At 45.0% G+C, this 17,920-nt stretch overlaps 1 protein-coding gene across 1 annotated transcript in view; it reads left to right on the plus strand.

Moving 5' to 3' along the window:
- The first annotated feature begins 13,979 nt into the window (after positions 1-13,979).
- SLC15A1 (solute carrier family 15 member 1) overlaps positions 13,980-17,920 on the plus strand; it is a 52,104-nt gene continuing 48,163 nt past the window's right edge. The window contains exon 1 of the mRNA XM_045009199.1: positions 13,980-14,024. Within this exon, the coding sequence (XP_044865134.1) occupies positions 14,021-14,024 (4 nt within the window). The 5' untranslated portion in view covers positions 13,980-14,020. The remainder of the gene's footprint in view (positions 14,025-17,920) is intronic.

A 17,920-nucleotide genomic window follows, 5' to 3' on the forward strand; every position in this document is an offset into this window, starting at 1 on the left:
GATTCAGAAGAGCATTCTCAGGGCAAAACAGTAAGACAGTGCAACTGTCATAATTCAGACTGAACCCATGGAGAAGCTGTGAGCTAATCTATGTCTGGTGGAATTCATCCGGCTTTCTGGGCACTTAAACTGCCCTGGCTCACAGGTACTCTAATTCTGAATAGCAATTTATTCTGCCATTGAAATGCTACTTTTATTCATTCAGTGCAGCAATAGCATACTCACTGTCAATTTAACATTACATTGTTAGTGAAATCCAAATCTCCTCTCTCTTCATTCAATCAGTGTTATTGTGCATAGAAACCCTGGTACTGTTCCCTGAAAGAAACAGATGTACTGAGGAGCCATAGAGCACAGGAATAGCTGTTGAGAGACCAGGGGGAGGGTTCAGATCTGAGATCTGGAGCCCTGAACTGGGACCTGCAGGTGGGTTAACCTCTCTTCCCCTCTACAGCAGTCGGAGGCAGGTTCAGCCAATCACGGCTCCCACTGGCAGCAGTTCACCTCTCCAGGCCAATGGGGGCTGCGGGAAGCTGCGGCCAGCACATCCCTTGGCCTGCACCGCTTCCCGCAGCCCCATTGGCCTGCAGTGGCGAACCGCATCCAGTGGGAGCCGCAATCGGCTGAACCTGCGGATGCAGCAGGTAAACAAACTGGCCTGGCCCGCCAGGATGCTTATCCTGCACAAGCAGCGCCTGACTTTGAGAAGTACTGCCCTAGTAGGATCCTGTATAAAGGATGACAATTTTTGAGGCGGTGACAGACTAACTACATGAACCACATGAAAAATAAAATATGTGAAATTCATTCATGCAATACCTTTTTTGGGAACCTCCAGTGTACCTCCAGTGAACTGGCATGTGCTTACATACCAGAGAGGTTTGGGATATATTCTCCATACCAAGGTTCAGGACTGGTACCATATCAGTCTAAGTTGTTTGCAATAACACCATGATGAAAATTCTGAGAGAAAACTTCATGGCTCATTTGCAAATACATTTTTCAGATTCAATGCTTTTGAAATTGAAATATTCTGCTTTGTGCCCTGTGGCTCTTCTTAAAGAAGAACTCCGAGAAGATACTTGTGGCTAGATTCACAGCTGTGCAAAGTAATGTAGCTCCACTGAAGGCAAAAGAGCTATGCTGCCTCACACAAGTTAAAGTTCTGGTGCTTGGTGGCATTATACGTGCACACCACAGCTATTTCCCTAATTTATTTGCCAGTGCCTCACATTCCTTAATAATTAATCTGTTTATTGGAGCATATAAACCATCAATTTCCATTATAAGCATGCTAGTCAGACTTGACAGGTGGCACACATCTCATGTGATATTCACACATTCCTGCACAGTCAGAGAGGTCTAGGAGAAGGGAGGAAAACAGACTTGTTCACACAATACCCTGTAATCCAGGGAAAGGTGTAATGAGCTATGAGACAAGAGCCCATGATTTCTAATTCCAGCTCTTCTCCTGACAACTCTTAATGTTTTGGTGTACCTCACAATTATTAAGAATCCCTTAGGGAAGATATAATTATGATTCACCATTTTTAGAGCCAGAGATCCCAGGCTCAGCCTGCAGATGACCCAGACACGACTGTCATTACCCTTGGCAATTTTGTCTCTAGCCACTACCATACTCTGTTCCCAGGGTTATGGCGAGAACATGGGAATCCTGGTACCCAACATTTTAGTGCTAATTCACAAATAGTTGTGTAATTCAGTGGTAGTGTATGTGTTTTCTCCGTTTATGCAATCATCCTCATAGAGCAGGGGTGGGCAAACTTTTTGGGCCGAGGGCCACATCTGGGTGGGGAAATTGTATGTACGGCTGGGGTAGGGGGTTGGGGTGTGGGAGGCAGTGTGGTTTGTGGGGGGGTGCGGTGTGCAGGAAGGGGATCAGGGCAAGGGATTGGGGCAGAGGAGGGGTGTGGAGCATATGAGGGGGCTCAGGGAAGGGGATTGGGGTGCAGGACGGGTGCAGACTGCAGGAGGAGGCTCAGGGCAGGGGGTGGGGGTGCAGGAGGGGTGCAGGGTGCGGCAGGGTGCTCAAGGCAGGGGTTTGGGGTGCAGGAGATGTGTGGGGTGTAGGAGGGGGCTCAGGGCAGGGAGTTGGGGTGCAGGAGGGGTGTGAGGTGCAGGCAGGGGGCTTAGGGAAGGGAGTTGGGGGATGGGTGCAGACAGGGTTCGGGCTTCGGCTCAGAGCCGCTTACCTAAAGCAGCTCTGGGGGGGCAGTGGTACCTCCAGGTACCTCCCCCGAAGCTCCCATTGGCCATGTATCCCCGTTCCTGTCCAATTGGAGCTGCGAGGGGGCGGTGCCTGGAGGCAAGGGCAACACACAGCCCTCTCCCCGCCCCCCCCGGGGGCCACAAGGAAGTAGTGCCGGCCACTTCTGAGAGCAGCGCGGGGCCCACGGTGCCGGAGGGGGCAATCCCGCAGGCCGGATCCAAAGCCCCGAGGGGCCGGATCCGGCCCATGGGCCATAGTTTGCCCACCCCTGTCATAGAGGCTAAAAACATATCTTCCCCCATCTTCACTCTAATAGCTGCAGTGGAAGAGGTTTGTGCTGTGAATATGAAAGTTGTGAATTCAAACCCATATATGTTAATATGGGGTCCTTGGGATAATTATTAGGGCTGTCGATTAATCGCAGTTAATTTTTTGAGTTTATCACGTGAGTTAATCACAATTTTAAAAAATTAATCGTGATTAATCACAGTTTTAATTGCACTGTTAAAAAATAAAATACCAATTGAAATGTATTAAATAGTTTTGGATGTTCTTCTACATTTTCAAATATACTGATTTCAGTTACAACACAGAATACAAAGTGTACAGTGCTCACTTTATTATTTTTATTACAAATATTTGCACTGTAAAAATAATAAACAAAAGAAATAGTATTTTTCAATTCACCTCATAGAAGTACTGTCGTGCAATCTCTTTATCGTAAAAGTGCAATTTACAAATGTAGATTTTTTTTGTTACATATTTGCACTAAAAAACAAAACAATGTAAAACTTTTGAGCCTATAAGTCCACTCAGTCCTACTTCTTATTCAGCCAATCGCTAAGACAAACAAGTTTGTTCAAATTTACGGGAAATAATGCTGCCTGCTTCTTATTTACGTCACCTGAAAGTGAGAACAGATGTTCACCTGGCACTTTTGTAGCCAGCATTGCAAGATATTTACATGCCAGAAATGCTAAAAATTGCATGCCCCTTCATGCTTTGGCCACCTTTCCAGAGGACATGCTTCCATGCTGATGATGACACTCGTTAAAAAAATAATTAGTTAATTAAATTTGTAACTGAACTCCTTGAGGGAGAATTGTATGTCTCCTGCTCTGTGTTTTACCCTCATCCTGCCATATATTTCATGTTAAAGCAGTTTTGGATGATGACGCAGCATATTGTTTATTTTAAGAACACTTTCATATGGGTGACCTACAGCTGACAGGATCTGTAGAACATTAGCAGTGCAACACTCCAATGCAGAAACTACAGAACTCGAACCACCAAAAAAGAAAATCAACCTTCTGCTGGTGGCATCTGACTCAGATGATGAAAATGAACATGCATTGGTCTGCACTGCTTTGGATCGTTATTGAGCAGAACACATCATCATATGTCCTCTGGAATGGTGGTTGAAGCACAAAGAGACATCTGAATCTTTAGCACATCTGGCATGTAAATATCTTGCAACACTGGCTAAAACAGTGCCGTGCAAACACCTGTTATCACTTTCAGGTGACATTATAAACAAGAAGCGGGCAACATTGTCTTCTGCACATGTAAACAAACTTGTTTATCTGAGTGACTGGCTGAACAAGAAGTAGGCCTGAGTGGACTTGTAGGCTCTAAACTTTGACATTGTTTTATTTTTGAATGGATTTTTGTGTGTGCCTAATTCTACATTTGTAAGTTCAACTTTCATGATAAAGAGATTGCACTACAGTACTTGTATTATGTGAATTGAAAAATACTATTTATTTTATTTTTACAAAGACAATATTTATAATAAAAAATAAATATAAAGTGAGCACTGTACACTTTGTATTCTGTGTTGAAATTGAAATAAATATATTTGAAAATGTGGAAAACATCCAAAAATATTTAAATAAATGGTATTCTTTTATTGTTTAACAGCGTGATTAATTTTCTTAATCGTGCAATTAATCATGATTAATTTTTTAAATTGCATAACTGTAAAAATGACTTTATTTTGAAAAACATTGTATTTTAAATATGTTTTATTGTTATATTTTTAGTATTTTCATTTTGGTTACTGATAACTGTCCTTTTTAAGAACAGGCTATGATATTTATTATAGGGTTTGTCTGAAAGAGATTGATCAGTATGAGGGAGATTTGCTCATTACACCAGAGACAATAGGACTCTACCTATGCAAGTTCAAAAAAGGTCAGAATTTGATTAATAAAAGTGACTTTCCAGACAGTGAGTATCATTCTCCAGGGTGTAACATTAATACTTATTAGGGGACTGGTTTCCTTAGGACAATACTGCTAATGTTCTACAGAGCCTGTCAGCTGTAGGCCACCCATATGAATCCAGCTCAACTCAACAGAAATTAAAAATCCCAACTAGTGGATGTTAGGCGATCTCTATGTGAAATGAGTGGGTCTTAGCTCTAGCTCCCACAAATGCACCACCACATTTTGTGCTAATTGGAAGACTTTACCAGAGAGGCCAGCAACGTCATGGGTCTTAGAAACCAAATGGCCCATTACTCCTAGAAGAAATTACCTCCAAATCAAGGTTGAAGAACACTGGCATGAAAGTATGTATGGGAAGCTTGCCCTGTTGCTGCCCTGTGGATAAAAACAATGGTTTCCTTCACCAGGCCCACACAAACACTATATCCATGCAATATTTTTTAAAGCTGGAGTGTATGTATAATGGGGACACATTCGCCTGGCTCCCTCTTGCGGCCAGAGGTGTTTCCATGTCACTATCTCAAGTGGCATATCATTTTTCTCAGGGTACTCATCAGCCCTCCCCTGAAACTGGATCAGTAGCCCAAAGTAATTCAAAGTAGTCCTCGGTGTCCTAAACACAACATCCTTCATTGCAACCCCACAGTTCATACCCAACTCCAATGCTCCTGTTGACCATTAAGCTTTGGCTTAAAAAGCCAGTACACCCTGTTACCATATGATTATATGTAACTTAGTTGAAGCTATGCAAATGAGCTTGTTAAACAATTTACATAAAGTGTCACACATGGGGCTGCACAAAACTTGGCTGCTATGGATAGTCTGTATTGCATTAAATAAATGTTAAGGCAGATTCCACTTTGCTATTTTATGCTATTTGCTGCAATAGTGACCTTTGTAATAGCTATGCAAGCTAACTACCACTGGGTTTGGTAACCTTGTGCATGTCTTGCAAAGAACAAAATGCAAACTAATTTTATGATAGTGGATGACCACAGAAGAGTCCATTGTACATTCTTTTCTAGTTGTAGTAAAATAACGTTCCCACTCTTTGCTGAATGCATCAGTTGTACTAGAAAGGGTGTTTATTATGTGTAAGGCTCCCTTGGACAAATCACTTAATTTTTCTCTTCCGCAGTTTCCTGTCTGTAAAATGGGGACAATAACACTTGTGAGGATAAATCCATAAATGCTTGGGGGCAGAGGGTGTTCAGTTGTCGCAGTGATGAGGGCCATAGAAATACTTGCATAGATATCCATCATCACTGTCTATAATGGGATTATCTCACTGTCCAAATCAGCTATCACTGATTCATTAAGGGTAGGTCCATACTTACCGCGGTGAGTTCGACTTCTCGGAGTTCGAACTATCGCGTCTATAGTTCGAACTCCCCACGCACTCCGGTCGACTCCGGAACTCCACCACCGCGACCTTGGAGCCGTGGAGTTCGACCCCGCCGCGTCTGGACGGGTAAGTCAGTCGAACTAAGGTAGTTCGACTTCAGCTACGCTATTCGCGTAGCTGAAGTCGCGTACCTTAGTTCGACACCTCCCCGTAGTGTAGACCAGACCTTAAACAAATATCCTTTCGCTTAGAGCACAAAAAAGTGAATTGTCAAACCTACTATTGCTTACAAAATATAAAATAGAAAAGAATCCAGGAAACCACAAGCATTCCCCTATCTCTGTTTGTTCTCAGAACTTACATCATACCTTACAAGTGCACCTTACCAATTTACCCCACTCCTTGCCTTAACATCTACAGACCTGGTGTTTTCTCTCTGCTTATTATTGTCAGTTTTTAAATCTAAAATGCTAAGTCATAAAACAACTACAGAATCTTTAAAAAACATATGCAACATATTCTAAAATTATAAGTAAAAACATTACTAACATTACTATCCTCATTTGCTTTACTACTCTTGGATTTATACCGGGACTGACTTGATCCACCTTAAAATGAGTCAGTCCTTGAACAATAATTAGCACATTAAAAAAAACAACAACCCAAGATTAACCCCATCCCCTCTGAAATGTTAAAGTTCCTTCCTGTGATGAGATATGAAAACAGAGAACAATCTTACCGACTTTAATAAATGTTAAAACTGAGTGATATTTTATGACACCTAATTTAATGACAAACTAAAGTAACCCATCAGTGAACATGCAACACCCCTGCAGCTGAACATGCTGTTTGTACCAGGATATCATTTTAGAGAGGGCTAACTTGTAACTGAAATCTACACAGTCTTTTACAAAAATCACATACTGTACCTTCTAACAGTTTGTAATCACAAAGAGTAATTCATACTTCAGTCTTGAAACCTAATGTTGTCCAAAGCAATTACATCAAATCTTCCCAATCTCATGTTAGTTCTGAGTTTCACCGGGTTCTTCTGCTTTTCAGTGCTAGCATTCAAAAGTCCTCTCCCAACCTGGGGAGTCATTTCAGAAAAATTTGGGGGGGGGCCCCGCAAAATTGTGACAGCATCACTGCTTCCACCTTCCCACTGAGGCTACGGATGCTTGGGGGCGGAGTGGGAGTTGGCATGCCAGTTAGGGGTAGGAGGACGTGACGGGCCAGGAGGGGAGGTGTCTAACCGATGGTTGGCCCCTGGTAGGGACTGAAGCCTGGCTCAGTTTACTCCAGCCCAGGCCACCACTGCTGCTTTCATGTCTGGCTTGTGGGACCAAGGGAGTGACACTGACCACACAGCAAGTAGGAGTCCTGGCCCAGCCCAGGCTGCCCCATAGGCCCAGGGAAGACACCATAGTGCCAGCAGGCAAGCAGCTATGAAAAGTCCGGGGTAGGGAGAGCAACTTCCTCCTCTGATACACACCTCATAGCAAATAACACCCTACTCACAACCTTGAAAATGCGCTGCTTTTCTTGGTGCCAGGGTCAAAGCAGGACAAAGTAAAATTGCTTCCAACCATTTTTTTAATTGAAAACTACTTTTAATAGTTTTGGCACACAGTACACCTCTTAGACTGTGTTAAAGAGGCCAAGTTGGGAAATGTAAATCCTTTTAGACCATATTCTGCTCTCACTGAAACTGACATAAGTACAAATTAGCTTAGCTCCACAGATGTCAATAGAATTACTCCACAGCTACACTGGTGTAACTGAGAGCACAGTTTGATCCATTGTCTGTATAAATTCCTACAGCTGTCAGGATCTCATGAAAAAGGGAGTTCTCAGTGTTCAAAGATATCATGATCAGCAGCCTATTGCTCCTAAATTATTAACAAAAAATTGATTTCCCTCAACTCCCACTTTCATTTTCCATAGTTGCCTGGCACTTTCAGAAAGAAATATCTGAGGAGCTATTGGTTTCTTTGCTTTTACATACATTGTATCTAGGCAGATGAACCTGGGGTTCCGTACTTCCTATTTTAGTGTGCTTAGAGCTTGATAGAAAATAGCAACAATTATTCCGCACCTTTGTTCACATGGAAGAGTAAGTAGCCATATCTAATGGCTGGAAATAAATTGCATTCCTGATTGCATGCTATTTTTTCTTTAGTTGCTCAGAAATGGTACATGGTAAATTATTTCTGTATGTGGGTGAGCCTTTAGAGACTTGGGCATCACACTTAATTGGTTGCTTGTTTTGCTGGCTTAGTGAACAAGGCCATGTTAGAAAGAAGTCCTATATATTTTGTTTTCAGTCCATATTTTGCATGAAGCTGTGTCACTTGAAGTGCTCATGCGTTCTGGCTGCTTTAGATGTAGAAGAAACCATGTACTGCTCAAATCCTCAGGACTACATTAAATTAGTTTGGGATTTTATTTTTGAATGCTTTTTCCAGGAGTGCATGATATAAACGCCCCCATCACTATGCATTCATTCTTTAAGTCTTAATCTGCAAGGTTTTATAAAATGACCATGTGGGTAATTAACATTATGACAGAGTTCAGTTTCCTTTCAAGTAGGTTACCTCCACATAAACACATGGAGCAATCCATCAGAACCAGTTGAATTAAATCAAGGGTGGGCCTGTACATTGTAGCTCTACACTGTAGCTCACAGTAGCACTCATCTGTAATACCGAGGTGCGTTCTGTAGTTATTTCAGCTTGCAACATACAATACTCTGTTGAGCCAAGTGGCTTGGGACGTGTAGTCATCACAGGCTGAATCATCATATTAATAATGACTGCAGTCTCCTCTATTTGATGCTAATTGGGAGTAGCCTTTAGGCTCCTGGCAAGTTCCCTTTGATTGAATAACTCGGAAGAAATGAACAACTTATTCAAAAGTCAGATAAGAATTATTAAATCCATTCTGCATGAGGGGAAGGTGTGTGTCATGCAGACAGAGTTCATAAACCCCACTAGGGTGCAACCCCACTTCTACAGGCCTTCCTAGCCTCAAATGGCAGTTGCCTCCTCCTTCATGAAAATCTAGCATCACATAATCTTCCAATGGCTCTGTGTCTGTAATCCTCCTAAATACCTTCAGAGTTTAAGGGCCAGGGTCGTCATATGCTGCTTCCTCAGCCTGTTCCCCGTGCTAGCACTACAGTTCAGTGGCTTAGCTCTTGCTAGCAACTTAAGCACCTGGTTATTTTTTTAAAATATCCTTATCTTCTAGTGTCATGTCTGTACATTATCAGAGGGGTAGCCGTGTTAGTCTGGATCTGTAAAAGCAGCAAAGAATCCTGTGGCACCTTATAGACTAACAGACGTTTTGCAGCATGAGCTTTCGTGGGTGAATACCCACTTTGTCGGCTGCAAGTAGTGGAAATTTCCAGGGGCAGGTATATATATGCAAGCAAGAAGCAAGCTAGAGATAACGAGGTTGGTTCAATCAGGGAGGATGAGGCCCTGTTCTAGCAGTTGAGGTGTGAAAACCAAGGGAGGAGAAACTGGTTCTGTAGTTGGCAAGCCATTCACAGTCTTTGTTTAATCCTGAGCTGATGGTGTCAAATTTGCAGATGAACTGAAGCTCCGCAGTTTCTCTTTGAAGTCTGGTTCTGAAGTTTTTTTGCTGCAGAATGGCCACCTTAAGATCTGCTATTGTGTGGCCAGGGAGGTTGAAGTGTTCTCCTACAGGTTTTTGTATATTGCCATTCCTAATATCTGATTTGTGTCCATTTATCCTTTTCCGTAGAGACTGTCCAGTTTGGCCGATGTACATAGCAGAGGGGCATTGCTGGCATATAATGGCGTATATTACATTGGTGGACGTGCAGGTGAATGAACCGGTGATGGTGTGGCTGATCTGGTTAGGTCCTGTGATGGTGTCGCTGGTGTAGATATGTGGGCAGAGTTGGCATCGAGGTTTGTTGCATGGATTGGTTCCTGAGCTAGAGTTACTATGGTGCGATGTGCAGTTACTGGTGAGAATATGCTTCAGGTTGGCAGGTTGTCTGGGGGCGAGGACTGGCCTGCCACCCAAGGCCTGTGAAAGTGTGGGAATCATTGTCCAGGATGGGTTGTAGATCCCTGATGATGCGTTGGAGGGTTTTAGCTGGGGACTGTATGTGATGGCCAGTGGAGTCCTGTTGGTTTCTTTCTTGGGTTTGTCTTGCAGTAGGAGGCTTCTGGGTACACGTCTGGCTCTGTTGATCTGTTTCCTTATTTCCTCGTGCAGGTACTGTAGTTTTGAGAATGCTTGGTGGAGATTTTGTAGGTGTTGGTCTCTGTCTGAGGGGTTAGAGCAGATGCGGTTGTACCTCAGTGCTTGGCTGTAGACAATGGATCTTGTGGTGTGCCCAGGATGGAAGCTGGAGGCATGAAGGTAGGCATAGTGGTCGGTAGGTTTTCGGTATAGGGTGGTGGTAATGTGACCATCACTTATTTGCACCGTGGTGTCTAGGAAGTGGACCTCCCATGTAGATTGGTCCAGGCTGAGGTTGATGGTGGGGTGGAAGCTATTGAAATCGTGGTGGAATTTTTCCAGTCTCCTTCCCATGGGTCCAGATGATGAAGATGTCATCAATGTAGCGTAGGTAGAGAAGGGGTGTGAGTGGACGGGAGCTGAGGAAGCGTTGTTCCAGGTCGGCCATAAAAATATTGGCATATTGTGGGGCCATGCGGGTGCCCATAGCGGTGCCACTGATCTGGAGATATATATTGTCATCAAATTTGAAATAGTTGTGTGTGAGGATAAAGGCACAGAGCTCAGCAACCAGTTGTGCTGTGGCATCATCAGGGATACTGTTCCTGACAGCTTGTATTCCATCAGTGTGTGGGATGTTTGTGTAGAGAGCCTCTACATCCATGGTGGCTAGGATGGTGTTTTCTGGAAGGTCACCAATGCATTGTAGTTTCCTCAGGAAATCAGTGGTGTCACGGAGATAGCTGGGAGTGCTGGTGGCATAGGGTTTGAGTAGAGAGTCCACATATCCAGACAGTCCTTCAGTGAGAGTGCCAATGCTTGAGATGATGGGGCGTCCAGGATTTCCGGGTACATTAGTTGTATTTGGCATAGCAGTGCACATCAGGATATCATATATTTCTGTACTAATCTCAACATTCCCATAGAATTACATGTTGATTTGCTTCCTTTAAAACTAACTAGCAGTTTATAGACAGGGCTATAGAAGCAGCAGTAACTCACAACAACAAATTGTATCTATAGCTCTGTCATCATTAGCGACCACAAGCATCAGGAGCCACAAATGTGTTTTCATTATTCTTCAGCTCAATACTCAAATACATTAGCCCAATGTAAACTCCATAGCTATTTTTGAGTGCCAGGAAACTAAAGTTGTTGCAAGTGAATTAATGTTTTTTGTACATCTTTCATAAGAACAACATAAGACCAGCCTTACTGGGTCTGACCAATAGTGCATCTAGCTCAGTATTCTGACAATGGACATGCCAGGTGCTTCAGAGGGAATGAACAAAACAGACAATCATGGAGTGATCCATTCCCTGTTGTCCACTCCCAGCTTCTGGCAGTCAGAGGCTAGGGACACCCAGAGCATGGGGTAGTGTCCTGGACCATCTTGGCTAATAGCCATTGATGGACCTATCTTTCATTAACTTATCTAATTCTTTTTTTAACTCTGGTATAGTTTTGGCCTTCACAACATCCCCTGGCAATGTGTTCCACATTGCATTGTGTGAATAAGTAGGAGATCATAGAATATCAGGGTTAGAAGGGACCTCCGGAGGTCATCTACTCCAACTGCCTGCTCAAAGCAGGACCAATCCCCACTCAAATTTTTATCCCAATTCCCTTCATGGCCCCCTCAAGGACTGAACTCACAACCCTGGGTTTAGCAGGCCAATGCTCAAACTACTGAACTATCCCTCTCCCCCAATTGTATTCTTATATTCTTAATTAACACTATTCATTTTTCAACTGAGAAAAGGGTTAATTTTTGTTTTTAAATGGCCATGATTTTCAAAAGTGACTACTGACTTTGGATACCTGTTTTTGGGTGGCCAAATTGAGACACCTTAAAGAGGCCTGATTTTCAGAGGTTGTATGATCAGCATTTTCTGAAAATCAGGCTTGTTTCAAGTGTCTCGTATTGGGTACCCTTAAATTGAGGCAACCAATCTTGGCCATAGTAGATATATGCCTAATATCGTAGGAAACAGTACAGAAGTGAAGTAGTTAATACTTGGGCAAGAGGAGAAGGTTGGGAAAAACAAAACAAAAAACATCATCATCAATCTCTGGTGCCAGTTTACCCAGGATAAATTAATACTAGGACAAAAAGAACATAGATCTATCTTCCTAGACTGCTGTCTCTAACTGTGGCCAGACTGTGATACCTTTACTATTTTTAATAGTATCTTACACCACAAGTAACTCCACTGATGTAAAAAGTGCTACTTATGAAGTATGGTTATGGTACTCCTTCTGTGGAATTAAGGTTATTGCAGACTGGCCATTAGTTTTCATATTTCACTATTCAAACATCATGGTTTAAGCTTTAAAAAGTGAACATAGATGCTGGAAGAGAAAGATTAGAAAGATTGTGACCAACTGTCTAAGCACTTTCAGACTGAGTAATGCTAATTAAACGTTAGCTGAGTCAAAAGGACAAAATCAAGGGCAGACAGAGCAATAACTTTTTAAAAGATAAGAATAGCAAAAAGAATATTCGGAAGTGAACCTGTCTCTGTTGTCAAACTAAACTAAAATACACATTTGATATTTTCTAGTTCCAATTTCAAAACTGGCCAGGTTGTTGGCACAGGAACTGTTTGCATTTTCTAACCAGGACTGAGCCCCAACGTAGTCAGTCCCAGTGATCAGCCAACAAGCACAGTAAAAACACAGACTAGTGTATGTCATTGAGTGAGTGTGTGTGTGTTGTGTGTGTATATATGTATATTTGATAGCAAACTTTGTTCTTCCTTTTGTCTGCCAGCTCTCCCTTTTTTTCTTATTTTCTTGCCAAATTGTTTCAGTGTCTGTGTTTTCACTTAGACAAATTTTTGGTTTGTACCATAAAAAAGGTTTAGAATATTTTTATCTGCCACCCTAAAATTGTTCCTCTCCTGTGCTTCTTCAAGACAGATTTTAGGTAATATCTTTTGGGTGAGGTAATATCTTTTATTGGATCAACCTCTGTTGGTGGAAGAAACAAGCTTTCAAGCTACACAGAGCCATTCTTTAGGTATAGAAATAGGTCTGACTTTTTCCAGATCTCAAGAGCTCTGTGTAGCTAGAAAGTTTGTCTCTTCCACCAACAGAAGTTGGTCCAATATAAGATATTACCTCACCCGCTTTGTCTCGCTCAAATGATGTTTTGTAATTCTGCTTCCTCTCTCCTTCTCTCTCTCTCACTCTCACATGATTATTTTTTCACATTTGAATCCCTCACTTCACTGCTAGTCCCTCTTCCTTTATCTGTCTCCCCATCTCTATCCTGTTCCCTTTTCACATATACCCTCTTTGTCTCTCTTCCTGTCTTCTTGTTCTGTGGCAATAGTTCTCCAACCCCTCAACTGCGCCAACAGTTCAACCTTCCCACTGCTCTATCCATTTCCCCCTCCTATCCATTATTTCTCTCCACTCCCCAGCCCCAGCTTTCTATACCCCTTCATTCCCTCTCTATAGTCTCTCACATTGCCCCTGGATTTGTATATGCATGTCCCCCCATCTCTCTCATTACTGCTAGGCCTTCTTTTCATTCCTCCTCTTCCTCTAAGGGTCTTTCCCCCACTCCCAAGCGTGGAGGTCATTCCCTACCCTTACAAATATCCACTTAACCTAATCTTAAGAAGGCCCTAATGTCAGCTCCAGACCTCTGCTCATTTCCCTGCAGCTGCCTCCCGCCCCAGGGAACTGTCCCCGAAGGGATAGAACAAGGGACACTCTCAAAGCTTTGCTAGTCCCTCAGCGTTTCCACACTGGTCTGGTGCAGCGTCCTGCCCCTCTCCCCGAGGCTCTGGGTGACTCCTCCCGCCTGGCTCGCTGCTGTGGAGAGACACGCTTCTGCCTCTGCCGCTCCTGCCCAGGGCATTGGGTAGGGCTTGGCGCCCGGCCAAGAGAAGCACTTTTAAATTAGAGCCCTCGCCATCATCTCCTTCCCACACCACCCAGGACTTTCCCAGTCAGGAGAGCAGCGGCAGCAGCGCGGGAGCCCCAATGGGTACGTGCTGGGGGCAGAAGCCTCAGGGCGGGAGCTCCACAGAACTGGGAGATGAGGAAGGTTGTTGGGGCCGGTGGGCTGGAGGCTCTGCGGGGAATTAGGGTGGAGGGTTATGGGGGAGAAAGAGCCAGAGTCATCCTTGGTGTAGCCCCCCCGGACCGGAGTGGGAGCTGTGGGGGGCTTGTTGGCCGCTGCAGGGCTCTGCGCTTGGGGCGGGGGTGCCAGGCTGGGGGGGGCAGGGGGTATAGAGCTCTGCGCTTGGGACGGGGGTGCCGGGCTGGGGGGGGGGGGGGTATAGAGCTCTGCGCTTGGGGCGGGGGTGCCGGGCTGGGGGGGCGGGAGGTATAGAGCTCTGCGCTTGGGGCGGGGGTGCCGGGCTGGGGGGGGCTGGGGTATAGAGCTCTGCGCTTGGGGCGGGGGTGCCGGGCTGGGGGGGGCAGGGGTATAGAGCTCTGCGCTTGGGGCGGGGGTGCCGGGCTGGGGGGGGAGGCAGGGGGTATAGAGCTCTGCGCTTGGGGCGGGGGTGCCGGGCTGGGGGGGGCGGGGGTATAGAGCTCTGCGCTTGGGGCGGGGGTGCCGGGCTGGGGGGGGGCCGGGGGTATAGAGCTCTGCGCTTGGGGCGGGGGTGCCGGGCTGGGGGGGGCGGGGGTATAGAGCTCTGCTCTGCTCTTGGGGGATCAGGTTTCTGGCTGGGGATTTGTAGTGTCTCTAGTTGCTCTTCCTCCTCCCCGCTGGGCTTGTTCTCCGCCAGCAGCGTCCGCCTGCTCAAGCAGCGTATTCTCGTGTGACCCCCGCTTTTGTGACTCCAGGGCCCCCCACCAGCGCCTGGCGGGGTGCCCCTGGCAGCAGCACGTGTGCGGCTGTAACGCAGCTGTGGCCGGGCTGCTCAGGGAACCAGGGCGCGCCCCGGCCAGGACCACCCCGGCCTCTGCTTCACCTGCTGCTTTCAGGCAGCCAGCAGGCAGGCGGGGCGGTGCTCGGGCACCCACCGAGGAAAGCGGGCGAGCGCCTAGGGCAGGCGCTAGTTATTCCAGCCGGGTGGGGAAGGAGCAGCCTCCCTTGCTGCTCTCGGTCCTGCCCACGCCAGGTCTTTCGGGTCACAGGGCCACCAGTGATGCGACTGCGAGGTGCCCGCCCCCGGGTTCCTGCGGGCGGTCCGCGAGGACCCAGGGCTTTACATAAGCGCAAGGCTGGGTAGAATCATAGGACTGGAAGGGACCTCAAGAGGTCATCTAGTCCAGTCCCCTGCCCTCCTGGCAGTGAGTAATAGGGCGCGTGTGTGCCTGGCTGCAGCTGGGGAGGGGCAGACTGAGGAAATCCCTTGGGGCCGCTGTTCGCTCCCCGCTTGTGGGGGGACTGGGGCAGAGTCAGGTTTTGCAAGAGGGCTCCTTGCTTCATCGCTCTCCCCCACTTTGTTTGGTCCGCTGGACGCTCCTGAGGCTGGACTTGTGGAAAGCTGTGGGGGAAACCCAGACTGCTTGTTACTCTGGGGCACCCGGCTCCCCCTGAAGGGCCGAGAGGAAGCTTGTAGGGTGTGTGGGAAGGTGGGGCTGGAGGTGGGGGAGGGGGAGGGGCGTGGAGTGGAGCTCGTGGAAACTGGGGACCTTGTCTCAATGCAAGGGCAGCTGCTCCTCTTGATGTAGTGGCTAAGCTTCCATACCTTGGCCAGTCCCTTTCAGAACTAATACAACACAATCAGCAGGGAAAAATAATAAAAAGATAAAATAAGGTGCAAATAAATTGTATTAAACCTTAATAAAGAAGTTAATTAAAAATCTCAGCCAACCTGTACTGTGCAAATCAGAGAGGGAAATTTTCTGGGGAAACATATTGATTGGTTCTTTTTGCTTTTACTACCTACCCCAGAGCCTCCCGGGTGCCAGGGCCGGCTCCAGGCACCAGCAAAGGAAGCAGGTGCTTGGGGTAGCCAATGGAAAGGGGCAGCATGTCCGGGTCCCTCGGTCCCTCTCTTCCTCTTTGAGCTGCTGCCGAAGTGCTGCCGAAGAGGAAGAGAGGGAGCGAAGGACCTGCCGCCGAATTGCCGCAGAAGAATGAAGCAGCGCAGATTGGCTTTATCTTTTTTTTTTTCCACTTTGCCACTTGGGGCAGTAAAAAACCTGCCAAATGCATCAGCTACACGTGGGTGTGTTGTTACCTAAATACAAAACTACTAAAATAATCCAGAATCTGAACAATCGCTCCCCTCCCCAAGATTTATGTGTTAGGGCTGTGGATCTTTCATGCAACCGATTGTGTTTAGATAGTGTAATATGGTAGTAATTTCAGAATGGTTGATGATTTTGCATATTAATATATTGCAAAGTTTGGAGTCAATAGGGAAAATTAAAGGACATGATTTTATTACCTTTTAGATATTTTTTACATAATTTAGATAATTCCTTACTTTTAATAAAAAGTTATTTATCTGCTGTGTCTTAACCTGAAAGCTCCTGCACTCATATACCCCCCCCCCCAGTGTTGTGATTGTGTGGTCATTAGATCACATGTTCAGTTCAGATTTCTCAGGCTTTGCAACTCAAAATGCATTTGGGCCTTCAGACTCCAGGAAATTTAAATAAAGGATTGGGGAACAGTTCCCAGGAAGCAAGTAATTAATCTGACCCCCTCACCTTTCTGACCCTGGTAGGGAAAGGAGTAGTCATTATGCCTTTTGGCCCCCAGCTCTGCTAAGTGGGAGCATCAGGTCTACCTTGCACATGTATTATTGGAATAATTAAAGGTGTGCACTTTTATCTATAATATGAAAATTACCCATAACTGGCACTGGTGTTGCTAAACCAGTAACATAGTTTAGCTGCAAGTGAGCAAAAGACAAATCACGTTCATCTCTTTTTCAGAAACCAATTGAACACAAACTGAACACAATTTCTCCTTGGCTACAAAACTAGGAAATTTAAATGAAAAAAATGAGATTACATTGTTTTATAGTTAACATTTCAAAAAGGTTCACAAAGCACTGCTAACTCACTCACCTTATGTTTATGTGGGCACTATTTCTGTTTTTCTTGCTGAATTGGTGTGTTGTACCACAAAACATTTACTGTGGGATGTACCATTTGGCTGAGTTTATGTTTGTTTAAAAACCTTAACTGTCCTTGACTTTTATGTAATCAGTGCAATCTTAATGTTATACTAGCAGTTTTTTATTTAATTATAGAAAAAAAATTCACATCAGGATCCTCTGCCCCAGCAATTGTTTATCCAATCAGTGTTTCGTAGTCAACAAAAAACCTACTTTTCCCTATCCAAAATGATTAATATTTTAGGGGGGAAATTATTGTCACCTCATCTGAATCAAATAACATTAAATTTTCAGTGACTTCAAAGATTTTCTTCTGAGAAGAGCTGCCCATTTCAAATTTGGGAGCACGTGATCACTGTTCTCCAAATACCTTCCTTTGATATATTTTCACTAAGAATTTGTCTGGGCCCTAGATATGTTTAAGAGTTATCGTAAGAGTATAGGAACATGACAGCTGTTTCTGATCTGAGTTTTGAATAATTGGCCCAGAGATTTTAGAAACTTTGCACATTCCTAAAGAAAGACCAAACTTTTTCTCGGGATTGGTCTCATTTAGCCAGAGTACAGCGTTCACATTAATGCTAATGGGAGTTGGAATTTTCATGCTTTTGGATGAGAATATACCCATAACACTTTCCACCAGCCTGGTATTGAATGTTAAATGGATAATCCAAGCAGATGCTTGGGTGGTGTGTTTTTCTCAAAGGATTAACCCATCTGTAAATAACCAATTCAGATAGATTTAGTGCAGGGATCAGCAACCTTTGGCATGTGGCTCGCCAGAGTAAGCACTCTGGCAAGCCAGGCCAGTTTGTTTACCTGCTGCGTCCGCAGGTTCAGCCAATCGCAGCTC

Source organism: Mauremys mutica, chromosome 1 (genome assembly GCF_020497125.1).
Source record: "Mauremys mutica isolate MM-2020 ecotype Southern chromosome 1, ASM2049712v1, whole genome shotgun sequence".
Lineage (NCBI taxonomy): Eukaryota > Metazoa > Chordata > Testudines > Geoemydidae > Mauremys > Mauremys mutica.